Source organism: Pituophis catenifer, unplaced genomic scaffold (assembly GCF_029215685.1).
Source record: "Pituophis catenifer annectens isolate HBS135680 unplaced genomic scaffold, rPitCat1.0.hap2 SCAF_1, whole genome shotgun sequence".
NCBI lineage: Eukaryota > Metazoa > Chordata > Lepidosauria > Squamata > Colubridae > Pituophis > Pituophis catenifer.
This window is the reverse complement of record NW_027256881.1, coordinates 317,110,677-317,129,991: the sequence shown is the minus strand read 5'-3', so window position 1 is coordinate 317,129,991 and position 19,315 is coordinate 317,110,677. Positions and strand designations below refer to the sequence as shown.

Below are 19,315 nucleotides of genomic sequence, written 5' to 3'. Positions count from 1 at the left end.
ACCTCTGCCTTCCTTTTATTAGTACGGTCGGGTATTTTCTAGAGAAAGAAAACCATCCTTAAGGCCCAAGAAAAATAAAGCTCTTTAGGGTGCCACAGAATTCTTGGTATTTGCTGCAATATAATGCTCTAAAATTTCCTATGTGTTGTTTAATAAGAATCCTATGTGTTTTGCCTTGTCTTTGTAAAAATACATTCTCTTGTCTAGGCAATGTTAACAAGAGGTCAATGTTTTCTAAATGACTTTTTAAAAATGATTTGGTGCTGCCCTAGAAGGAGTACCATTAATCAATTTGCAGATAGATTTTTAATCCTGTCAGAAATTATTCAAGACTTTCCCTCAACCTACAATATCTCTGCACATCCTATCTGACCAAAGTTTACCAAAGTGGCCTTTACCCTACATTACATATCCATAATATGTTATCAGTTATTTGCTCACTACATTTAATGATTTGTTTTCTGTATCTCTTTAAAAAGTCTAACTTTGTAACTGAAATGTCTTTGCTATAACTTTTTGTTCAGCATGACATTTTTCCACTGCCCAGCTGTGCATTTTCTCTCAAGTGAGTATCTGTTGCATGGAAAGCTAGCTATAAGAACATACAGTCCTGCACATAGGCAGCTTAATTTCTTTAGCAGCCACAAACCATTGGTAAATACTTCCACACAGTTTCCATCTATATGAATGGGTGTTATGCAAGAACACTTCGGTAGCTCCCATTCATGTCAGTGGATCTTCCTTAGGCCTCTTAGTTTGCACTTGTTTAAATCAATATTCATAGAGAATCTATTAACTTTGGCATATTTTAACAGACATCTTTGTTCCCATAAAATAACATCAAATGAAATTAAATATTTAGTAGTCAGGATTTGTTATACTATAGTTCATCCTTCATGAAAAATATATATTGTATTTTGACTGTTTCCTAGGATACTGGAGCTTCATGTGAAATTTAGTACAACTTTAGTATGCTGTTTAAATGCAATTGTTATCTAAAATACTTTATGACTCAATGTGGGGAACAGCATGATAAGACACTGAAAATGTCTTAACTGTACATCAGGCAAGAATAGGTCAGGTTTTGAGCCTAATATTTTTATGATGTGTTGTGCCACACAATTCCTGATATAGCAAGTATAAACCAGATGATTAAAATGCACTAAAACTGTTCTCTTGATTATTTTGTATATTGTAAATGGAGCTGTATTGATCTTATAGCTCTTTATTTACTCAATAAAGCCTTATAAGAAAGTAATATTGTCTCGTTGTTCTGAATCTTATGAATCACTTCTGGTTTTAATACAGAACCAATAAAAAAGTTCTATTTTTATAACACATTTGAAAGTTCAAAAATTACAATCTAAATCTCATTCTAATGTGTGACTTTATATACTATTTAATCAAGATCACCCTTCTATTAGCATTTTCCCTGAGGCTGCCAAATTCTTTATGGCACTCAGACATTACTCCATTATCTTTTTTCTTCCAGTAAGAGGTTGATGGCACTAATGCAAGACCCAATTTTGTACGCCAAATTTGATACAATGTTTGGGGTAGCTGAGTTAATTATATTTAGCTTTTTTAAAGTGCATCACTAAAAGACATACATGCACGTGACTATATGTTAACAAAATTCAGCAGCAACATTTGTTATATAGATGCAAGTCATATATTAATTTTTTGAGGAAAACAAAGAGGTAACATGAACAAAGCATCACCAAAGCAAATGTTATTGCTGGTTACTTCCTGCTTTCTCTCTGAACTAAGTTAGGTAGTAATACCAAACCAATGTGGACTGAAGTCAGCAGAAACTGGGTTCAGGTTGAAATAAATGTCAGCTAAAATTTACCTTTAGTAACCAAAAGATTATTATTGGAATTGTTTATAAGAACATGCACAATCAATTAGTGCACTCTGTACTTATTATTCTATATGTAGCTTACCTGTTTGTTTATAAGAGTTCTATGGTCATTCTTTTGCTTTCTGGGCAGCCAACAAGGATTAGTAACTGCAGAATATATACAAACCAAGACAGTAACTTACATACAACATACCGGTAGTAAGTTACCATACTATACCAAAGGGAAGAACAAGATCTTTTAAAAAGCCAGCAGGATCTGAACCATCCAGATCTGGAGAGAGGTTGCTGTTTCACAATGCAAATGCAGTGATAGATAAGGCATCCTTCTTGGGCTCCATTAAATGACACTGATAAGACTTAGAACATGCCAGATCTTGTTAGGTAGGCAGAGATAAGAGAAAGATGGCCCCACTAATATCCTAGCCCTGTCATATAGGGCTTTGCAGGCGACTATCAGCACTTTGAATTGCATCTAGAAGCCCAAAGTAACCAATATAGATCTCACAGTAGCATGACCTATGGGCATACTGAGGTGCATCCATAACTATACATGCTGCATCAGTCTGGACCAGCTTTTCATCTGTTTACTTCATCTGTTTACTTTGTTTATTGCATATATCTTAGATTTATCTATTATTGTACTACTTAGGATTGTCTGTATACTGCTGAAGATCCTAGGGATTTATATCTATAAATGTAAATGATAATACTACAATATTTTTGTTTTTAAAAAAATAGACATGGCCAAAATCTTCCAAGATCACCAAATATGGTAAATTCTAGAAGAGGATATCTGTAGCTCAAGATCATATGTCACTTGTAGCCAAGAATTCCATAGTAAATTCTACTATGTGTTGTCACATGGTGTTGCATATGCATGGCACCAGTAGGATAATTACATAACTTTTAGATAAAATCTCAACATGCATAAGAATATGTTGGAAATTTTGCATATTGTCCAGGTTTGGTGAAAAACACAGCTGAAATGCTTATTCTACAAAACCTGTGGAATATACTGAATAGAGATTATTTACAGCATGTTCGTCCTTAAAGCCACATTTTATTCTTCACCTTACCTTCTTCCTCCTTCCAAATTTATGACTGGGAAAAACATTGGCATCTTATCACCACGGAAAAAAATATTATTGCGCAACATGACATTCATATCATAGAGGATAAATCCCACTGCTTTCAAGAAATGTACTCAGTGAAGAATTTGGTGACACAAGAGTGAAGGCTGCAGTGGAGTAAACCTAGTCCTTAAACGTGTGTGTTTTTCACATACAATAGTTAAATTTCTAAATTTTAAAAGTTAAGTTAAATTTTTGGTTAAGGTTATTCAAATGTAAACCATAACGAGGTGGTAAATGCCCACCTCATTTGTGTTTTTGATGAAGTGTTGACTCCAATATTGAATCCTAAATTAGGTTTTTTGAAGAATACTCAACAAAGCCTATATAGGACCTATTGGTGGAAAAAGAGTGCAGGGGAGGAGGAAAGTGTTCAAGCGATTAGCGTTTGAGCTATATTTTTTCTTTTATGTACACTGAGAGCTTATGCACTGGAGACAAATTCCTTGTGTGTCCAATCACACTTGGCCAATAAAGAATTCTATTCTATTCTATTCTATTCTATTCGATTCTATTCTATTCAGATTGGTCCTATATAGCTTTCAAGAAGAGACTGGATTGCCATCTGTCAGAAATGGGGTAGGGTGTCTCCTGCTTGGACGGGGGGGTTGGACTAGATGACCTACAAGGTCCCTTCCAACTCTGTTAATTTGGTTTGAAAGCGGACTCTCCAAAGCTCCAAAGCTAATCGCTTAAAGGGCTTTCCTCCTCCTCGCCGGCGCGCTTTTTCGACCCAGCCCCGCCCCTCTACCGTCACGTCTCTCCCCCGCCAATGCCAGCGCCCACTAGCAGAATCCCAGGGTCCTCTCTCCCCCGTGTCCCCTTCTCGCTTCCCGATTGGCCGAGGGTCCGATGACGTAAAAGGCGCGGGTGACCAAGCAGGCGGGCCGTGCAGCGGATTCCTCCCGGGAAAGGCGTCTTGTTTACGCCTTTTGCCGCGCAGAAAAGGCAGCGCTCGATTGGCGCGTTAATTGTTCCAGCTCAGCCGGAGCTGCGGGTTGCCCCGTGCCACGGTCGGCGTGTTGGTCGTGGGGAAGAGATGCCGAAGCGGTCCTGCCCGTTCGCGGACTCGTCCCCGGTGCAGCTGAAGACGCGCGTGCGGCTGAAGGAGCTGAGCCAGGGCGTCATGGGCGAGAGGTACCGGCGCGAGATCTTCGGTGAGGCGACGTGGGGGGTGGAGGGGGGGAAAGGGCAGAGAAATCGCTCGGCGAGGCTTGTCCTCGCGAGTTTTTCCTAGTTTCCTTCCGCTGCTTGAGGGCGCGTTTCCCTTCTGTCCCCCGCGGGGCCTTTCCGCCCTTGGCGTGAGCGGGATGCGCCTTCTTTCTCCCGCTCGGCCTCCGGAAAGGCGGCTGCCCGGAGGAGGAAAAGCGAAGCTCCCCTCTTTCCTGTTAACTGTTAACACGGCGGGAACGGCCACTCTAACTTGGCTGGTGCGTGACCAAAAAAAAAAGTGCTCTGTGTATGCTCAGAGGTGCTCCGCCTCGCCTTCCAAAGCAAGCCATTTGATAAACAGCCGGGATTCGTTGTTCCTCTGTCAAAAGAGCCCGTGTCATTTGATTGCCTTGCTTTCCCTAAACACCCTTGATTGCAAAACTTGGCTCCATCCCCCCCACAAAGCAAAGTGCATTCAGTTGTAGTCCCTCTTGCTTCATCTTAGTGGCTATTTTATGTTCTTGCTGGCTTAAAAGACTTAAAACAGCTGAATCTCCAACCATTCAGCTCGGTTCAACATCTAATTTGTATGTAATGTTGCATATAGATGTTCCCTGTTTAAGTACTGTCACTATAATACTGTGATAAGCTCATATTAAACCAGCTTGAACTGAGGTATTTAACATTAAATCGGCATATATATATATGTGTGTGTGTGTGTGTATGTATGTATATATATACATATACATACATATATACATATACATATATATATATATATATATATATATATACATACATATATATATACATACATATATATACATATATATACATATGTATATATATGAAGCAGTACGGTTTGGTTTTGGGTAAATCATATGTTTATGATTTCCAACAGCTAGAAATTCTTTGCAGGAAAAGAGATTTGGAAGTTGCTCACAATTTTCTTTCTTGGTTAGCTTTGGAGGGTACGATATTTGGGTTGAAAAGTCCAGCCAGCCACCAGAAGGCAGAAAAAAGTAACTGAGGTCATATTTATTGCTATAAATTTGTACCCTGTTTCCCCCAAAATAGGACATCCCCTGATAATAAGCCCAATTGGGCTTTTTGAGCGCATGGCAATAAGGCCAAGCATTTATTTCAGGATTCAAAAAAATATAAGGGTCTTATTTTCGGGGAAACACGGTACTTAAAAGGTTATACAGTAGACACAGATTGAATAATGCACTGTAATGTCACTCTGGACAGTATAATTAAAATAACATTGTCATCTTTGTTTTTGTTCTCATTATCACAGAGAAAACCAAACAACTACTCTTCAAAGGGGCTCAAACATACATGAACAATGCTTGCAATGCAAGTGCAGTGGGAACATATCTAATTACACAATATCCAGAATCATGTATAGACAAATCAGAAATTTGTTCATTGCACAGATGTAATGGACAAATGTTAATTGGGCAGGATGGAAAACTTCGACAACCCTGTGCAAGTGAAATGGGTAAGGATGGTTAGTTATCAAGCACTTAGGTACTATTAATTTTTCATTTGCAGTTTTCAACCTGTTATATATTTATATCTAGACATGCTGTTTGCTTGTTGTTTTCAGAGATAAGAGAATTCATAAGTTGTAATTATGACTAAACTTGTGCTCATATATTACTGTCATTGGATCATGTTGGTAGCAGCTAAATTTCAGTACTTAAGTTTGTGGTGGGAATTTTCTCCCAGTTGTTTAGAATTACATTATGTAATTCTGCAGCACCAACTTTTTTGCAGCATGGATTTTTGGAATATGAAATTGTAATTGGAAAAGGCCTCAGATGTAATTTCATTTAGGCAGTACAGAAATGATACAGGTACAGAAATTATAAGGATATACAGCCAGCCTGTGTCAATTTTTCTCAGTTGTCATTCATAGTTTATTATTTCTCTCACAACTACTAATCATCTGTAGTTTCCAAGAATACTCCAAGAGCAATGCAACTATATATGTACTAGGAGAAGAATATATTATCAAATTATGCTAAATTGAATGTTTCTTTATACTCAGGGTAACTGTACCTGTGTATGGTTAACGATAAATTATAGATTATTGCCAATGCAATTTTAATTGCTTGGTTTCTGATGAAGTGTGTATGAAAGAATACTCTCCTGGGCTTGTGGATGTATCTAGCTAGTTTTCCTTTTAAAAAGAGGAGACAGCAAATAATAGCAAGCCTTGTTCCCAATGTATGAAGTTTTATATGTATGTAGAATATTGTATTGTTAAATAGATTTCTGAATATATTGTGTAAAAGTTAAATGCAATGTTGTATTTATTGGATAAATGCAATTGATCCTGAAATTGTATTTAAATGATCTTATCTGGTGTAGGAATGTATAAAAAATAGTATCACCTGATTTGCATATAGAAAGTCCCAGGCTCACTCCCTGCTAACTTCAACTCCACTAAGTGTTACCTTATCTATTGGATAAACCTATTTCGATCAATATAAATGATTTTGTACTAGAGTCCAAATAATCTGATTTGATTATATTATAAAGGAGATGCTTATGGCAAACAGTGCTGAAATCTAATTTACCAATCTGTTTATTTATACACAGTTTTGCCGGTAGGAGTATCAAAAGCCTGTTCCTCCTGTATAAGAACAGTTGACATCAAAGATGTTTGCACACAGTGTGATCAGTACATATGCCAGAACTGCAGCAAACTCTGCAGCTGTTGCAGCACCATTGTCTGTTCATTATGCTCAGTTATAGAGTAAGTGCTTATCCAGATAAGCTTTAATTTCCTTTGGTTGTATTCAACTGATAAATTCTGGAGGGGTTTATAGTTGTAACATGACAAAAACTAGGTGCAAAGTTAATAAAGGTGGTATGAGATGGGGCTGTAGAAAGTTTTGCATTAAGAATTTTAAGAACTGATACCCAGAAATCAAGTTCATTTTTGTTTCTTGACAGAAGGGAATTTTTTACATACTACAATTTATTACTTGAATTCAGTAACGTTGGAGACTTAGATATGGCTGGATTAATTACTATAGTATAGCAGCTAATTCAATCTTTTATGTCAGGATTGTCTAGTTGGATCTTATTTGAATTCAGTAAGACAATTCTTACGTTTTATTTCTCCTCACAGCTTAATTTTGTCACAAAGCATTGTGGTATGTGGAAGAGCCATAACAGAAGTTGTGTTCTCTTGGAACTTACTAATCAAAAAGAGACATTAAACTAACTTTTATCTTCTTCTTCTTCTTCTTTTTTTTTTTTAGATCAGAGGATGTTGGAGATCAAATCTTTTGCAGTGGCTGCTCAATGTACAAATAATAAACAGCTGTTTTTAGGAAATGGTTGTCATTTGTGTTGTAAAGAAAGTATTGCTTTTAAATAATTAGGTTTTTGAGATACTGGAGTGCCTTTTTCTAAATATTGTATATTCTGTAATTGTAGTTTAATATAATAAATATTTTCTATTTTGATAAGACCTGATTTTTGTGTTGCTTGATAAAATATGGATCTTATATTCCTTGTAGAGAATATAGAAGGGATTCTTAGTATTTCCAGACAAGCAGTCAGATTTGTCTTGGAGACCTAGTGGAGTACATATGTTGCATCAGCAGGGGGTTAGGAGTTGGAGACTGTTCAAATATCTAAGTGAGTAAGCAGGGTGCGTTTACTTGAACATAACGTGACATATTGTTTTTGCAGTATCCAATAAAAGAAAATAGTTTATAGATTTGATTTCTAATTGAAAATCACTATCCTAATCTTATAATAATTCTTCTCTTATCTGTAATCTGCTAATTCATCTTTTGGCGGAGGGGGGGGGAGTCCTGGGTCTCAAGATTGTATTTTAACAATTCTTCCATGTGAAAGAAATTTGATACCATATTTAAGAAGTCAGTAGTATTTCTTTTATTTAAAAAAAGATGCATGTCTTTTTGTATTAAGCTAACTGATACTAGCACTTGCCATACAATTCCAGTCTTCAGAGAGGTTAAGCTAACACATAGTTTCTCTTTTTATCTTATATAAAAGATACCAGCTATGTTACATAATTGACACAGGCCCTTAAAATAATGCCTGCTAATGTGTATCATATGCAAAATTTACTTATAAGGACATGTTATAGGTTAGTATGATTAGTTTTATCATATTTTAAGATCATTACAACTTTAATTTCAATGTGAAATTAATACTAAAAATCCCACATTCAAAAAATATTGCTTGTTTCCTTGTATCCCAGCTTGTTTCCTTGTATCCTAGCAGGTATTGCATTCAAAATATTCTTAGCATTCTTAATTCTGTATTTCTGGGGAATGAATTATCCTACTGAAATAGTATTTCATATCTGCAATTAAATTCTTAGGTGAGGAAATATAAGACTTCATTGGAAAATATGTAAGATGCAGTTTGATCACAATAAGGATCAGCAGTAAAATTGCCTTGTGTGATCTGAACTGCCCTAGAGAGACAATATGACCCAACTAATTTAGGTTGGGAATGAGTAAGAACTCTTACCTGCTTTCACTGCTATCAGTAATGATCTTCCTGCACAGGACTTTGGTGTAGAGCTGTTTCTAGACAGTAATGCTTTCAACCACATACCATTTAAATTTCAGGGTGCCATGATCTGTCTCAGCACTCTTGTCATAATCCCCATACTTGAATAATATTTTTCTAACATTCAAATTAAGAATCTAGTGCTAATTCAACAAATCCCTACTGCATATGTCTGAGTTCCAAGTGACATGAGTTGGATTGCTTAAATATGATTCTGATCCTCCTGGAAAAAAATCAGTGTAGAATTTCAGGAATGGCTGCAGTTTTATTACCATTTTTAACACAATAACTGCAACTATTCTTCATTAAAAACAATATTATCATTTTAAACACTTTTAGTCCCCCTATCTATGATGTGGCTTTATACATGGTAAAGAATGTATTTACACTAAGCAACAGCAAGACTGGCCAAATCTGAAATATTATTTGCAAAATGTTTTGAGCTTTAACATAAAGTAACCAAGCAATTGAAATTTAAGCATTTAATTAGAATTGCAAAACACCTTGGAAAGAGGTAGTAACTATTGATTCCACCATGAAATAGGATGTAAGAATGCAATAGGAGAGGAGTGTTTGGCCTTCACTTCATGATTAAACACTGACTTGCATTTTTCTATAGCTTTTAAATTTGAGCTATCTTGTGGCAGAGAAGATTGATGATAGAAAGCCACACTTTCAGCTCCATTGTGTTAGGAAGGAAGCCTATTATCTTTGGGTGCACTGGTAGGCAAAATCCTAAAATCATTCTTATTAAAGGAGAAGAAATTTGTTTTCTAATTTTCTGTCTGCCACGCCATGCATGTCATTCTTCTGTATTTTAATTGCAAATGACAATGATCAGAATATAGGAAGGATATTATGCACAAATGTTTGCATGGTTCTTAGCTACCTCTATGTTTTGAGTGCAGCCTAACACTTTCTCCCAAATTTGGGTTGAACCTTGTTCTGTAACTAGCTCATCTTCTACCAGGTAATTGAATAGGAGAAAGTGAAGGAGAGGAGCATAATTTTTCTAGGAAAGTGTGTAGTTCTGAATTCATCTTCCCTGTAAAAACTGCTGGATTATTTGAAAGATATTTCAAGAGCTACCACTACAAGGCCCATGGGCACCATTATGTCTGATGATGGGTCCCTTAGTGACTTCCACATTCCATGACTTGAGTTTTCTGTTCTATGCCTGATTAGGATACCCTAGGAATCATATTGAAAAAAGGCAGCACTCCTTATCCCAAAGCAGCCAGTGTATCAAACTAAAATTCTAAATGCCAAATGTCTGTTGGCCAACAAAATATGGGGAAGCCCTAAGCCTGTGATTGCGAATTTATGGCACGCGTGGCCAAAGTGGCACTCGAAGCCATGTCTCCCGGCACACATGGCCTTGCCTGTTTGTCTTCCGGGTTTCTGGCGTGCATGTGCATGCAATGATCAGCTGTCCTTCGCACATGCGGCAATGCTGAAAACCGCTGTGCGCATGTATGCTGGCCAGCTGATTTTGTCAGGTGTGCATGCACACCAGAACCCAGAAGTTCGGCTTTTCCGGAGCGCGATCCCTTTGCACACATGGCAGTGCCGAAAACCAACCTGTGCATGTGTGCTAACCAGCTGATTGTTGGGCACGCATGTATGCACGATGTTTCCGCGCAGGTTCGCCATCACTGCCCCAAGCCATTTAGTTCAACCTTTTTTACTTGTGGATCAGGATGAGGACTTCAATCTCTATGTGGGGATTACATGTCAAGTTATAGATTTATAGACACTTCTGCTTTTGGGATAGGTCTGGAGATTAGAATCACTGTGGAGTGGGGAGGCAGCTAATTTACATCAGTTTCTTTGGACCTGTAGCCTCCCTCACTGGGATATATTCCTTCAGTGTCATTCTGCAGTGATTCATATTAAATCCTATTGAATATGAGTTAGCTTTAAATAAAATCCTTTTTTTCTCCCATGTTTTGTCTTGCTCTGGATCATGCCACAAACACAATGGGGGTGGAAGTGTAATTTACCATTGGATGTTCTCTCCATGATTTCTTACCAAGCGAGTTTCTAGGATTTTGGTTAAGAAGCTCCTGGTTGTGTAAAATTCAATCTCAGCCTGGGAGATTATATTAGACTTCAGTGCTACATTGTTTCTCCAGCCTTGTTTATTGATAAGTCAGGTCTATGGCAATAACTATATTCATCAAGTTCTAATACCAATCTATGAAAATTAACAAAAAGTTAATGTTCAAACAGGGAGACAGAGTTACTGCCTCAGCCATGAAAGCTGGCTAGGCGACTGGGCCAGTGACTCTCAGCCCAATCCACCTTTTGCACTGCACTGTCCAAGTCTTGGTTCAGCCTTTTTTGTATTTTCTGACCTCACTCTATCTGCTTACTGGAACAGGGCAATGAGCTGTGCATTTTAAAAAAAAAAAAAAACAGCCAGCTTTTACCCATGTGTGTTATGTCCTAACCTGCTGGAATCTCTTCTATCTGGAACTTTCTTTGAAAGTATTTTGAAGTGAGAGTTAATGCAGAATAGGGTGGCATTTTATGAACTCTTAAGTTTTCTAATTTATAAAGCCTTATATAGCTTAGGGCCAAAGTAGCTAAGGAGCAGCCAGGCTCTACATTTTTATTTATTTTTTATTTTAATTTGATTTATATGATCAAATCTTGCTTATATAGATTGATTATATTGATTGATTATATAGATTGATCTATTTATATAGATCAAATCTACATGATATTGCTTCTTAAGACTGGCCATGAAGACTCTGTCCCATTATCCTGAAGTACAGTGTGTGGTGACTCATGAGGAATCTGTGTCTATTAGGACATTCCTCTTGCCTTGTATCCTGACTGATTTGCTTGTAATATCTCTGGATGCTTTTCCAGTAAACAGCTGAATATTCCATTTATTTTATTACATACATTTAACAGTTTTGAGAGTTCTATCAGGTGTTCCAGATAGACCAAGCAAAAAGAAAACAAAGCACAAACCGTCCTGTTTCTGCTTGCAACAGTTGACAGTTTAGGTGTTAATGCAGCACAACAGATAAAGAGTTGACACCAGCATCCATCAGTCCTGCTAGGACCTACTGCCAACAGTTGGTCCTAGTGCCTCCTCACTCTTTTCTTCTGACCTGTTATACTGAGAAACACCGGGAAGCTTAATTTAGCCGTGGGTGGGTGTTTATTTCCCCAAAACGCTTTTCTCATCAACACTCAGCACTGGGAAAAATGTAAAACAAGATCAAGCTGCTTTATGCACAACTATTTCATCACAATTAACTTTCCAACATTGGCTGATAGAAGATCCATCAAGTAATACTTTGCCCTGCAAAGCTCCAGCTTAGAAGTCAGCCGGGTAATTAAACCATTTTCTTCCCTGCATGCTTGGTGTTACAGAAAATCTTCCTTGGGGACATTTCAAGTTTATATTTGGAGGTGAGGACAGAATTTTTAACAGAAAAACCGGGACTTTGTAGCTCATTCCTGTGGAAATATACCCTGCTCCCTCTTTAACATCAATTACGCAGTTTATTTAAGAAATGTTTTGGTTAAGAAGATTCTTTGTACAATTTTACCACTTGTCATATTGGGCTGTGTGTGTGATGAAACTTAACATTTTAATAAAGGGGAGATAAGATTTCAAGATTGTGATACCAGTAAAATAACAGGTGGGATAGAAGATAAGACCAGACACAGTATATTAGCTTCAGCTGGACAAATCAGTACACTAGTTGTAGCAGAGTCTGAGATTCAAACACTCAGTCTGCTTATAGCTGACAAAGCACATGCAGGCATGGTCAAAGGTAACCTACAGTTGGTGTCAATAAATGCTGGACTGCACACTTTTATTTTGGGATGTTTAAAGTCATTATTATCAGCCACTGAGAATCTTCTGATTGAGAAGGACGTACATTTGATTAGTAAATCAATAAACTGTCCGGCACAGCAGGAGTAAATTACTGGATGTTAAGGATGGAATCTGCAGTCCAATAATTATATAGGCTACACGTTTTTGAAGCACATGACCAGTGAAGCCGGGCAACTGGGAATGAATGTGAAGACAATAATTGAAGATCATTCTTTTTTGTTGTTCAGTTTACTATTCTATTGCTATTAGACTATTGAGGGTCTAAAGCTTATGCTTTCTGCAAAGTATTGCTGAATTTACTGCTGTTTTAAAAGAAATGTGCAAGCAAGGTATGAGTTCAGGACTTTGTTTCTAAAATTGTCACTAAATGACTTTCACAAATTCCTCTTCTTGCACCTGAAAATACAGAGATAACCTTCATACATTTTCAATGAAATCAAGCAGACTTTGTCAAGATCATACGACGAAAGAACTTACCAATTTCAGTATACTTACAACCAGGGGTGAAATGCTCCCAGTTTGGACCGGATTTCCTGATCTGGTAGTGATGGTGGCGGGTGGTTCGGAGAACCGGTAGTGAAAATCCCTGCGCCCCTCCCCCATGCCCAACTGAGCCGTGCGATCATCAGAGGCTGTTTTTTTTATTTTTAAAAGCATTTTTTTCTGCAACCTGTTCGGTCGAAGAGGTTGTAGGAAAAAAAAAATGCCTTTAAAAGCCTCTGGCGATCCCAGCTGAGTTACTTGATCGTCAGAGGCTTCTAAAAGCATTTTTTTCAGCAACCTCTTAAGGTTGTAGAAAAAAATGCTTTTAAAAGTAAAAAAAAAAAGTTGACCATGCTCACCCAGTCACATTACCCCCCCACCAAGCCATGCCCACAGAACCGGTAGTAACAAATTTTAGATTTCACCCCTGCTTACAACCCAACAAACTGAACCCTCCCCATTTCTTCCCTGCTCAATCCTCTTTTCACTTTAAATCCCTGCTAATATAGATCAACTTTTCAAATAAGTAAGATTAATCCTCATAGCTACTGTTCAGCCTTGGCTACTGAGAAAACTGCATAATATAGAAAAATCTGCATCATTTTTGCTTTTTTAATCCCCTATACATGCTACCAAAACCAAGACAAAACTAACTTGTTAAAGCACATTTTATTGAAGTACTTTTGAGGGAAACTTTCATATCATAAGTAAAAATACTAGAACTGAATGTTGTTTAAAAAAAAAGTACAACGCACACAACAATGGAATTTTGTGTAAAGGGAAAGTTGTGGGTATTTTAAATACATTCCCTTTCAAATAAAAAAAAAGTTAAGGAACTGCAATATAGGTCTTTTTTTTTTTTTAAACAGGTAAGAGAACAGAAACACAAGCGTGTCTAAAAGAACATAAAGCCACAACTGAATAAACTCATTCACAGTACGAGAGCTTAAAATCCTGGCCCGTGTCAAAAAGCAAAAAGATAATTTTGTTTGGTAAATCCAGAATGATGTGGCTGTGAAAATACAAAATGAAGTGACAAAAAAGATAAAAAAACGAAATGAGAGGGGAAAAAAATCTTGATCGTATAAAGTTTCACCTTAATATTTTTTTTTTTTACATATAGCCATTGCAACCACTGATGGACTTTTCTCCCATACATCGTGGTACCATCCAGCTTGCCCTCCCTCCCCCCTATAACCTTTATAAATGTACATTGAAGAGTGGAAAACAGATGGACGGGATTTCAATGTGCGAAGTATCTTGCCATGTTAATGCCTCTCTAAAACCTGCTGCTGCAATCTGGTGCCCTCCAGATGTATCAGGATTACGCATTGCAGAATTCTGTGGCAGCTGAAAGCCCATGCTGCACAGACATATTTGGAGCTGTGACCCGCTTCTGGAAGGTATCAGGCTGGGAAAAGATGTAATACATATGTGAACAGGGCCTATCGCTTCACTGCCAAAAATATGACTCCACTGCCAAAAATATGACTTTTGCTCAGTAAGATAGATGTTTCTTCACTTAAGACTATTGTGCGTGGTTTATTTTTTAATGTGTACAAATCCTGCCCTCTCCCCTGATAAATTTTTGCAACTTTAAAGTGTTTTCAGTTGAAATAGGTAAAACTGATTTGTTTCTCTAAAGTGTAACTTCCCAGAAACATGCTGGGACAAGAATGTAGTATAACTAATGTGATGTCTTCAGCAGGACATTGTGTAATTTTGAAAACAGATCATTCAGCTCTGTTTGATATGTAATGTGTAGTAGCAGTTGTGCTAACATCATTTTCTTCTTGACTCTATCTCTCTGAAGTCCGACATGCCATTCCTATAAAAGGCTTCCTAGAATTGCCAGCAGATTTCTTGTGGCCTTGATGGCCCAGAGTTTGTTCGTTTTTTGTGTTGCTGCTCTAATTATTGCACTATCTAAGTCTGCCTCTCATCCTAAATAAATCTAATTGTTCAGAGTGCAGCTTTTCTACTTACACATAATGAACAGTATGAAATAAATAAAAAACAGTTGTGTTTTTGTTTTGTTTTTTAAACAGCCAACATTTGCTTTAGACTTTTTGAAAGAAAACTTTTGGTGCACATTCTTAAAAACCTAAAATGTCCTTTTGTCTCTCCAGAAGAAAAAGTTTTTTTTTTTTTTTTAATAATGCATTAAGAATGGTTTCTTATCTTCCTTCTCAAAATTGCAGAGATTCTGACTCAAAAATTCATCAGGATTGTTTTAAATACACAGCCTGTGAGGCTTCCTACAAATTCAACTAAACCGTAATACAAACATAGTTTGTAATTCATGTATCGTAGAGAGTTCTCTAGTGTCCATTGAAATTAAAGGTCCCAGAATGCAGTCTGATTGGTTGAAGTTATGGACAAGTGAAACATTAAGCTGTTCCACTGGCGGAGTAAGAGAACTGAGGGAAGTGTGGCCGCCGTTCGTTATCAACACAATCCATGCTGTCATCTGGAAACAGAATGAAAGGATGGTTAAAGCATTGCTACTGAGGTATGGAAAGTACACTGTGCATTAAAGTGAGGTGAGGTAGACATTTTCAAGGCTAGGATACACTTGGAATTCTGAAAGCAGATCTTGGGTGTATACACACAAAACACCATGAGAGACTTACCTGTTCACAAAATTATAGTCATGATGGCATGGTTACTCACAAAACATCCATTTACCAGAAAGTAAACCAGAGTGTTCTCTACCAATGCAATGGGACTCAAAGGCATTTTTTTCAAAAGATTACAATTCTAGAGTATAGCTATGGGTTTTGCACTTTATCAACTACCGATACTTATTTATTTATTTTAAATGATTTTTTTTTAAAAAAGTCAAATTGGGAATCAGTATTTCCCCTCCCAATTTTGAACATGAACTAGCTGTTTATGCAGTTAGTCACGGAAAACACTGTCTGCATCCCACATCAAGCTATTATACCTCTGTTGCATTCATGTATTCTTTGTGTATTAGCAACAATGTGGTTTAAATTTGCTTTGCTGTTCCCCCAAAAAATTGCTAATGCGTAAGAATTCAGTGAGTAGGAATCTCAGTGTTTATATTCTTAAATAAAAAGTCCTATACAAATAAACGTGCTTTGGTTTTGATAACTGAATCAAACAAAGAATTTTTTTAGTTAATTAAGGATACAGAATTGTAGGGCACTCAAATTGTAATTCCACTAGTATTCTCACAAGACTAATAACTGTTTCCTAGAAAGAGGATATTTTTGTCTCAAGATGAGCACCTGTACAACAAGCATTCCCCTCACAAAATCACTTCTATTAATTTTTTTTAAATAAACTTTTAATAAAAGTTGATACTTTTATTACTTTATATCTACTATTATTACTTTATATATACTTTATCAACTTTAATAAAAGTTGATAGAGAGATTGGAAATAAATCTTTAACTCTTACCCTCAAGCTTTCAGCTGGTATTTGCACAAAGAAGGATTTCCAAGACATATACTTGCACAGAAGTCACTTATATTCCAAGGCCCATCTAATCCCCAGAAGGGACTAGAAAAATGTAGCTAAGAACTGCATTACATTTATTTTTTTCCTGTGTCTGCTAGCTGATGTCTTATCATTTTCAATATTTATGTTCTGTGAAAATTGCATTTTATGAAAACTTCATACCACTTCTATTGGTTGGTAAAGAGTTCAGTAGCATTATGTGATCTGCTTAAAGGGTTATATCTAGTCTACAGCCCTTTATAGCTTGTTATGGGAGATCCTTTTAATTCACAATCTGTGATTTGAACACTATATTTATCTTCCCTGCCACTGAAAGCTTTATATTAACAGCTGACTAGGAATTTTTAGTTTTTGTTTTCCTTTCTTTAGAAATAAAATTTAATTCTATTTATTCTTTGTGAGATTGATTCATCTGTCAGAGGAAGGAAGTGATTTCCCTGGTCACAGCCTTTAATGCTAGGGGCCAGGAGATAACATGACAGAATTTATTTAATTTTTACCAGGTGTTTTCTCTTTTACTTGTCAGTAAGATGCATAGGCTGTCTGAGCTCTCTGTATCATGAATGCTGGAGTTAAGATAAAAATAGATAATTGCAGCTCAGGAACTAAAAACCTGCTACATCAGGGATGTCAAACCCATGGCCTGTGGGCCGGATGCATCACATGCTGGCCATGCCCATGACCGGTTTAGCGAAGGGGGGAAAATCGTGATATGTCATGTGATGACTCGAGTTTGACACCCCTGTACTACATCAAGGCAGAAGATGGAGCTATAATATATAATCTAGAAGTTTTGGAAAAAGGACCCAAGAACTGCAAACTTTTACCCTATGGATTAGTCCTCCAGTAAGCAACTACTTCTTAAGAATAATCTCTAACTACAACACTTCTGCTAACTCTTGTCATTTTAACAACTGTGGTTTTCCTGGATGTTGCAGTTTACTGAGGCAGTTATGAATTCTCTATTGCAGATTCCCCCCATCTACTGCACTAATACAAAATTTGCCAGTGGTGTATTACAATTAAGATTGCCAGCTAAATCTAAGATAGCCAGTGGTGTATTAAGATTGTATTAACCCTTGCTACGTGGATCAGAAAAAAGGTAAAGAAACAGCTTTCATTTACTGATGTTTTTTTTTTAAGCGTATGGCATGTATTAGCCAGGGATCACCAAGGCAGCTGGCTGCCTCTGTGAAATAAATTTTTTCGGGCAGTGTTATCTTTACCCACGGGACCCCTGAATGCTGGTAGGCAATTGGGGAAGGCTCCTTTCTTGTCCCTATGCGGTTTATTCGCTCACAGGAATCGAGCCACCAACCTCAGCGGTGTACAAGCCCAGCGTCTTACATGAGCCACCGTGACCCCCTACTGATGGGTGGGGTGGGGACGACGACAATCTGTCTACAGCTGGGAGGATAAGCTTTTTTTAAAAAAAATAAAATAAAATCAATTGCTGTCAATATGGCTGTGACATTTTTGTATGGCATAATTTTTTATCCATTCAGAAAGGAATACTTAATATTTATTTTCTGTCATTTTCCACAAAAATTAGGCAGGAAATGGTAATGCTGCTGTTTGGCAAATCTAGTGGATTTTAGTTTGTGGATATTCTCAGTCATCCAGGTCATGGTTGTCCCAAAGGTGCCTTCTTCAAAAGGCAACTGGACTTTCTTAGATACGTCTTTTTTTTTCTTTTGAAAAAAGTATCTTTGGGGTAGTGAATTTTAGAATTTGTCAAAAAAAAAAGGAGCCCACAAGCAGGCCTAGTTTAAAATCTGTTTTTAAGAAAAACTTCCAGTACTGCTTGATACAAGCTCAGTCGCCACACTTAAGTTTTCTTGTAGTTCCACCTTCTGCCTTGATGTAGTAGGTTGGTAGTTGTTGCTGCTGCCACTATCTACTTACTTTTATCTTAACACCAGGATTCATGATACAAAGAACTTTGGCAACTCTGAAAGCTCTTATTTTTTTTAGAAAAACGTGTTTTGTGCAAAGAAACAGTCAAAGACAACTTATGTTGTCAAAGTTGGAGCATCTTGCCCAGAGCCATCATTTCCCAGAGTTTCAGGGAAGAATTTATTGAGCTTTCAGTTGAGCCGTGTGTCCTGTTGTCCAACTAAAGCACTTTCAAGCAGTATTACCTTGATCAGGGGGGGTGATAGTAATCATCTGTGCTGTGAATTCTTCATCAAAATAGCGTGTATCTGTTTCAGACGTCACCTGGGGTTTAAATGGAGGTACCAGCTGTAAAAAGAAATAAAACCTGGAATTGAGTTATTAGAACAGGGAAATCTCAGCAACCCTCCCCAGGTAGCCGAGCCTGCGTTGCTGAAATTTGGCAGCCAAATAACCAACTTTTGGCAGTAAAATATTTTTATATTCTTTTAAAAATGTAGGATAGGAATGGGAACGCTTCTATTCCAGCTTTAAGCCCACTCAGATCTCTTAATCCCATATCGCATGAACTCATCGATGCTTGAGCCAATTGAGCTTATTTTCTGACTTTTAGTTAAATTTCAGATAAATTGTGATAGAATAATAATAACAATAACAATAGTAGTAGTTGTAGTAGTAGTAGTAGCAGCAGTAGCAGTAGTAGTAGTAATAATAATAATATAATCTTCTTATAAAGGAGAATAATGTAATTAAATGAAAAGCCACTTCTCTGATTCTGTGTGGGTTCGTAGTTTTGATCTCAACACTTCATGTCCTGATAGTTTTTGCTCATCGTGGACCTAAATGATTAGTGCAAAATCCTTGCTGTGATT

General features: G+C 37.1%; 2 protein-coding genes across 3 annotated transcripts in view; one reads left to right on the top strand and one right to left on the bottom strand.

Moving 5' to 3' along the window:
* Positions 1-3,887: 3,887 nt before the first annotated feature.
* Positions 3,888-7,634, top strand: SIVA1 (SIVA1 apoptosis inducing factor). Its single transcript, XM_070931591.1, has 4 exons — positions 3,888-4,151; positions 5,447-5,650; positions 6,757-6,913; positions 7,425-7,634. Exons 1-4 carry the CDS (start codon positions 4,034-4,036, stop codon positions 7,477-7,479), a joined length of 534 nt encoding a protein of 177 aa, XP_070787692.1. The 5' UTR covers positions 3,888-4,033; the 3' UTR covers positions 7,480-7,634.
* Positions 7,635-13,730: 6,096 nt separating this feature from the next.
* Positions 13,731-19,315, bottom strand: part of AKT1 (AKT serine/threonine kinase 1) — a 113,897-nt gene continuing 108,312 nt past the window's right edge. For both annotated transcript variants that reach the window (XM_070942309.1, XM_070942317.1), the window contains 2 exons: positions 18,689-18,791; positions 13,731-15,530 (listed from right to left, as the gene is read on the bottom strand). In XM_070942309.1, coding sequence (XP_070798410.1) covers positions 15,451-15,530; positions 18,689-18,791 — 183 coding nt within the window. In that variant the 3' untranslated portion in view covers positions 13,731-15,450. The remainder of the gene's footprint in view (positions 15,531-18,688; positions 18,792-19,315) is intronic.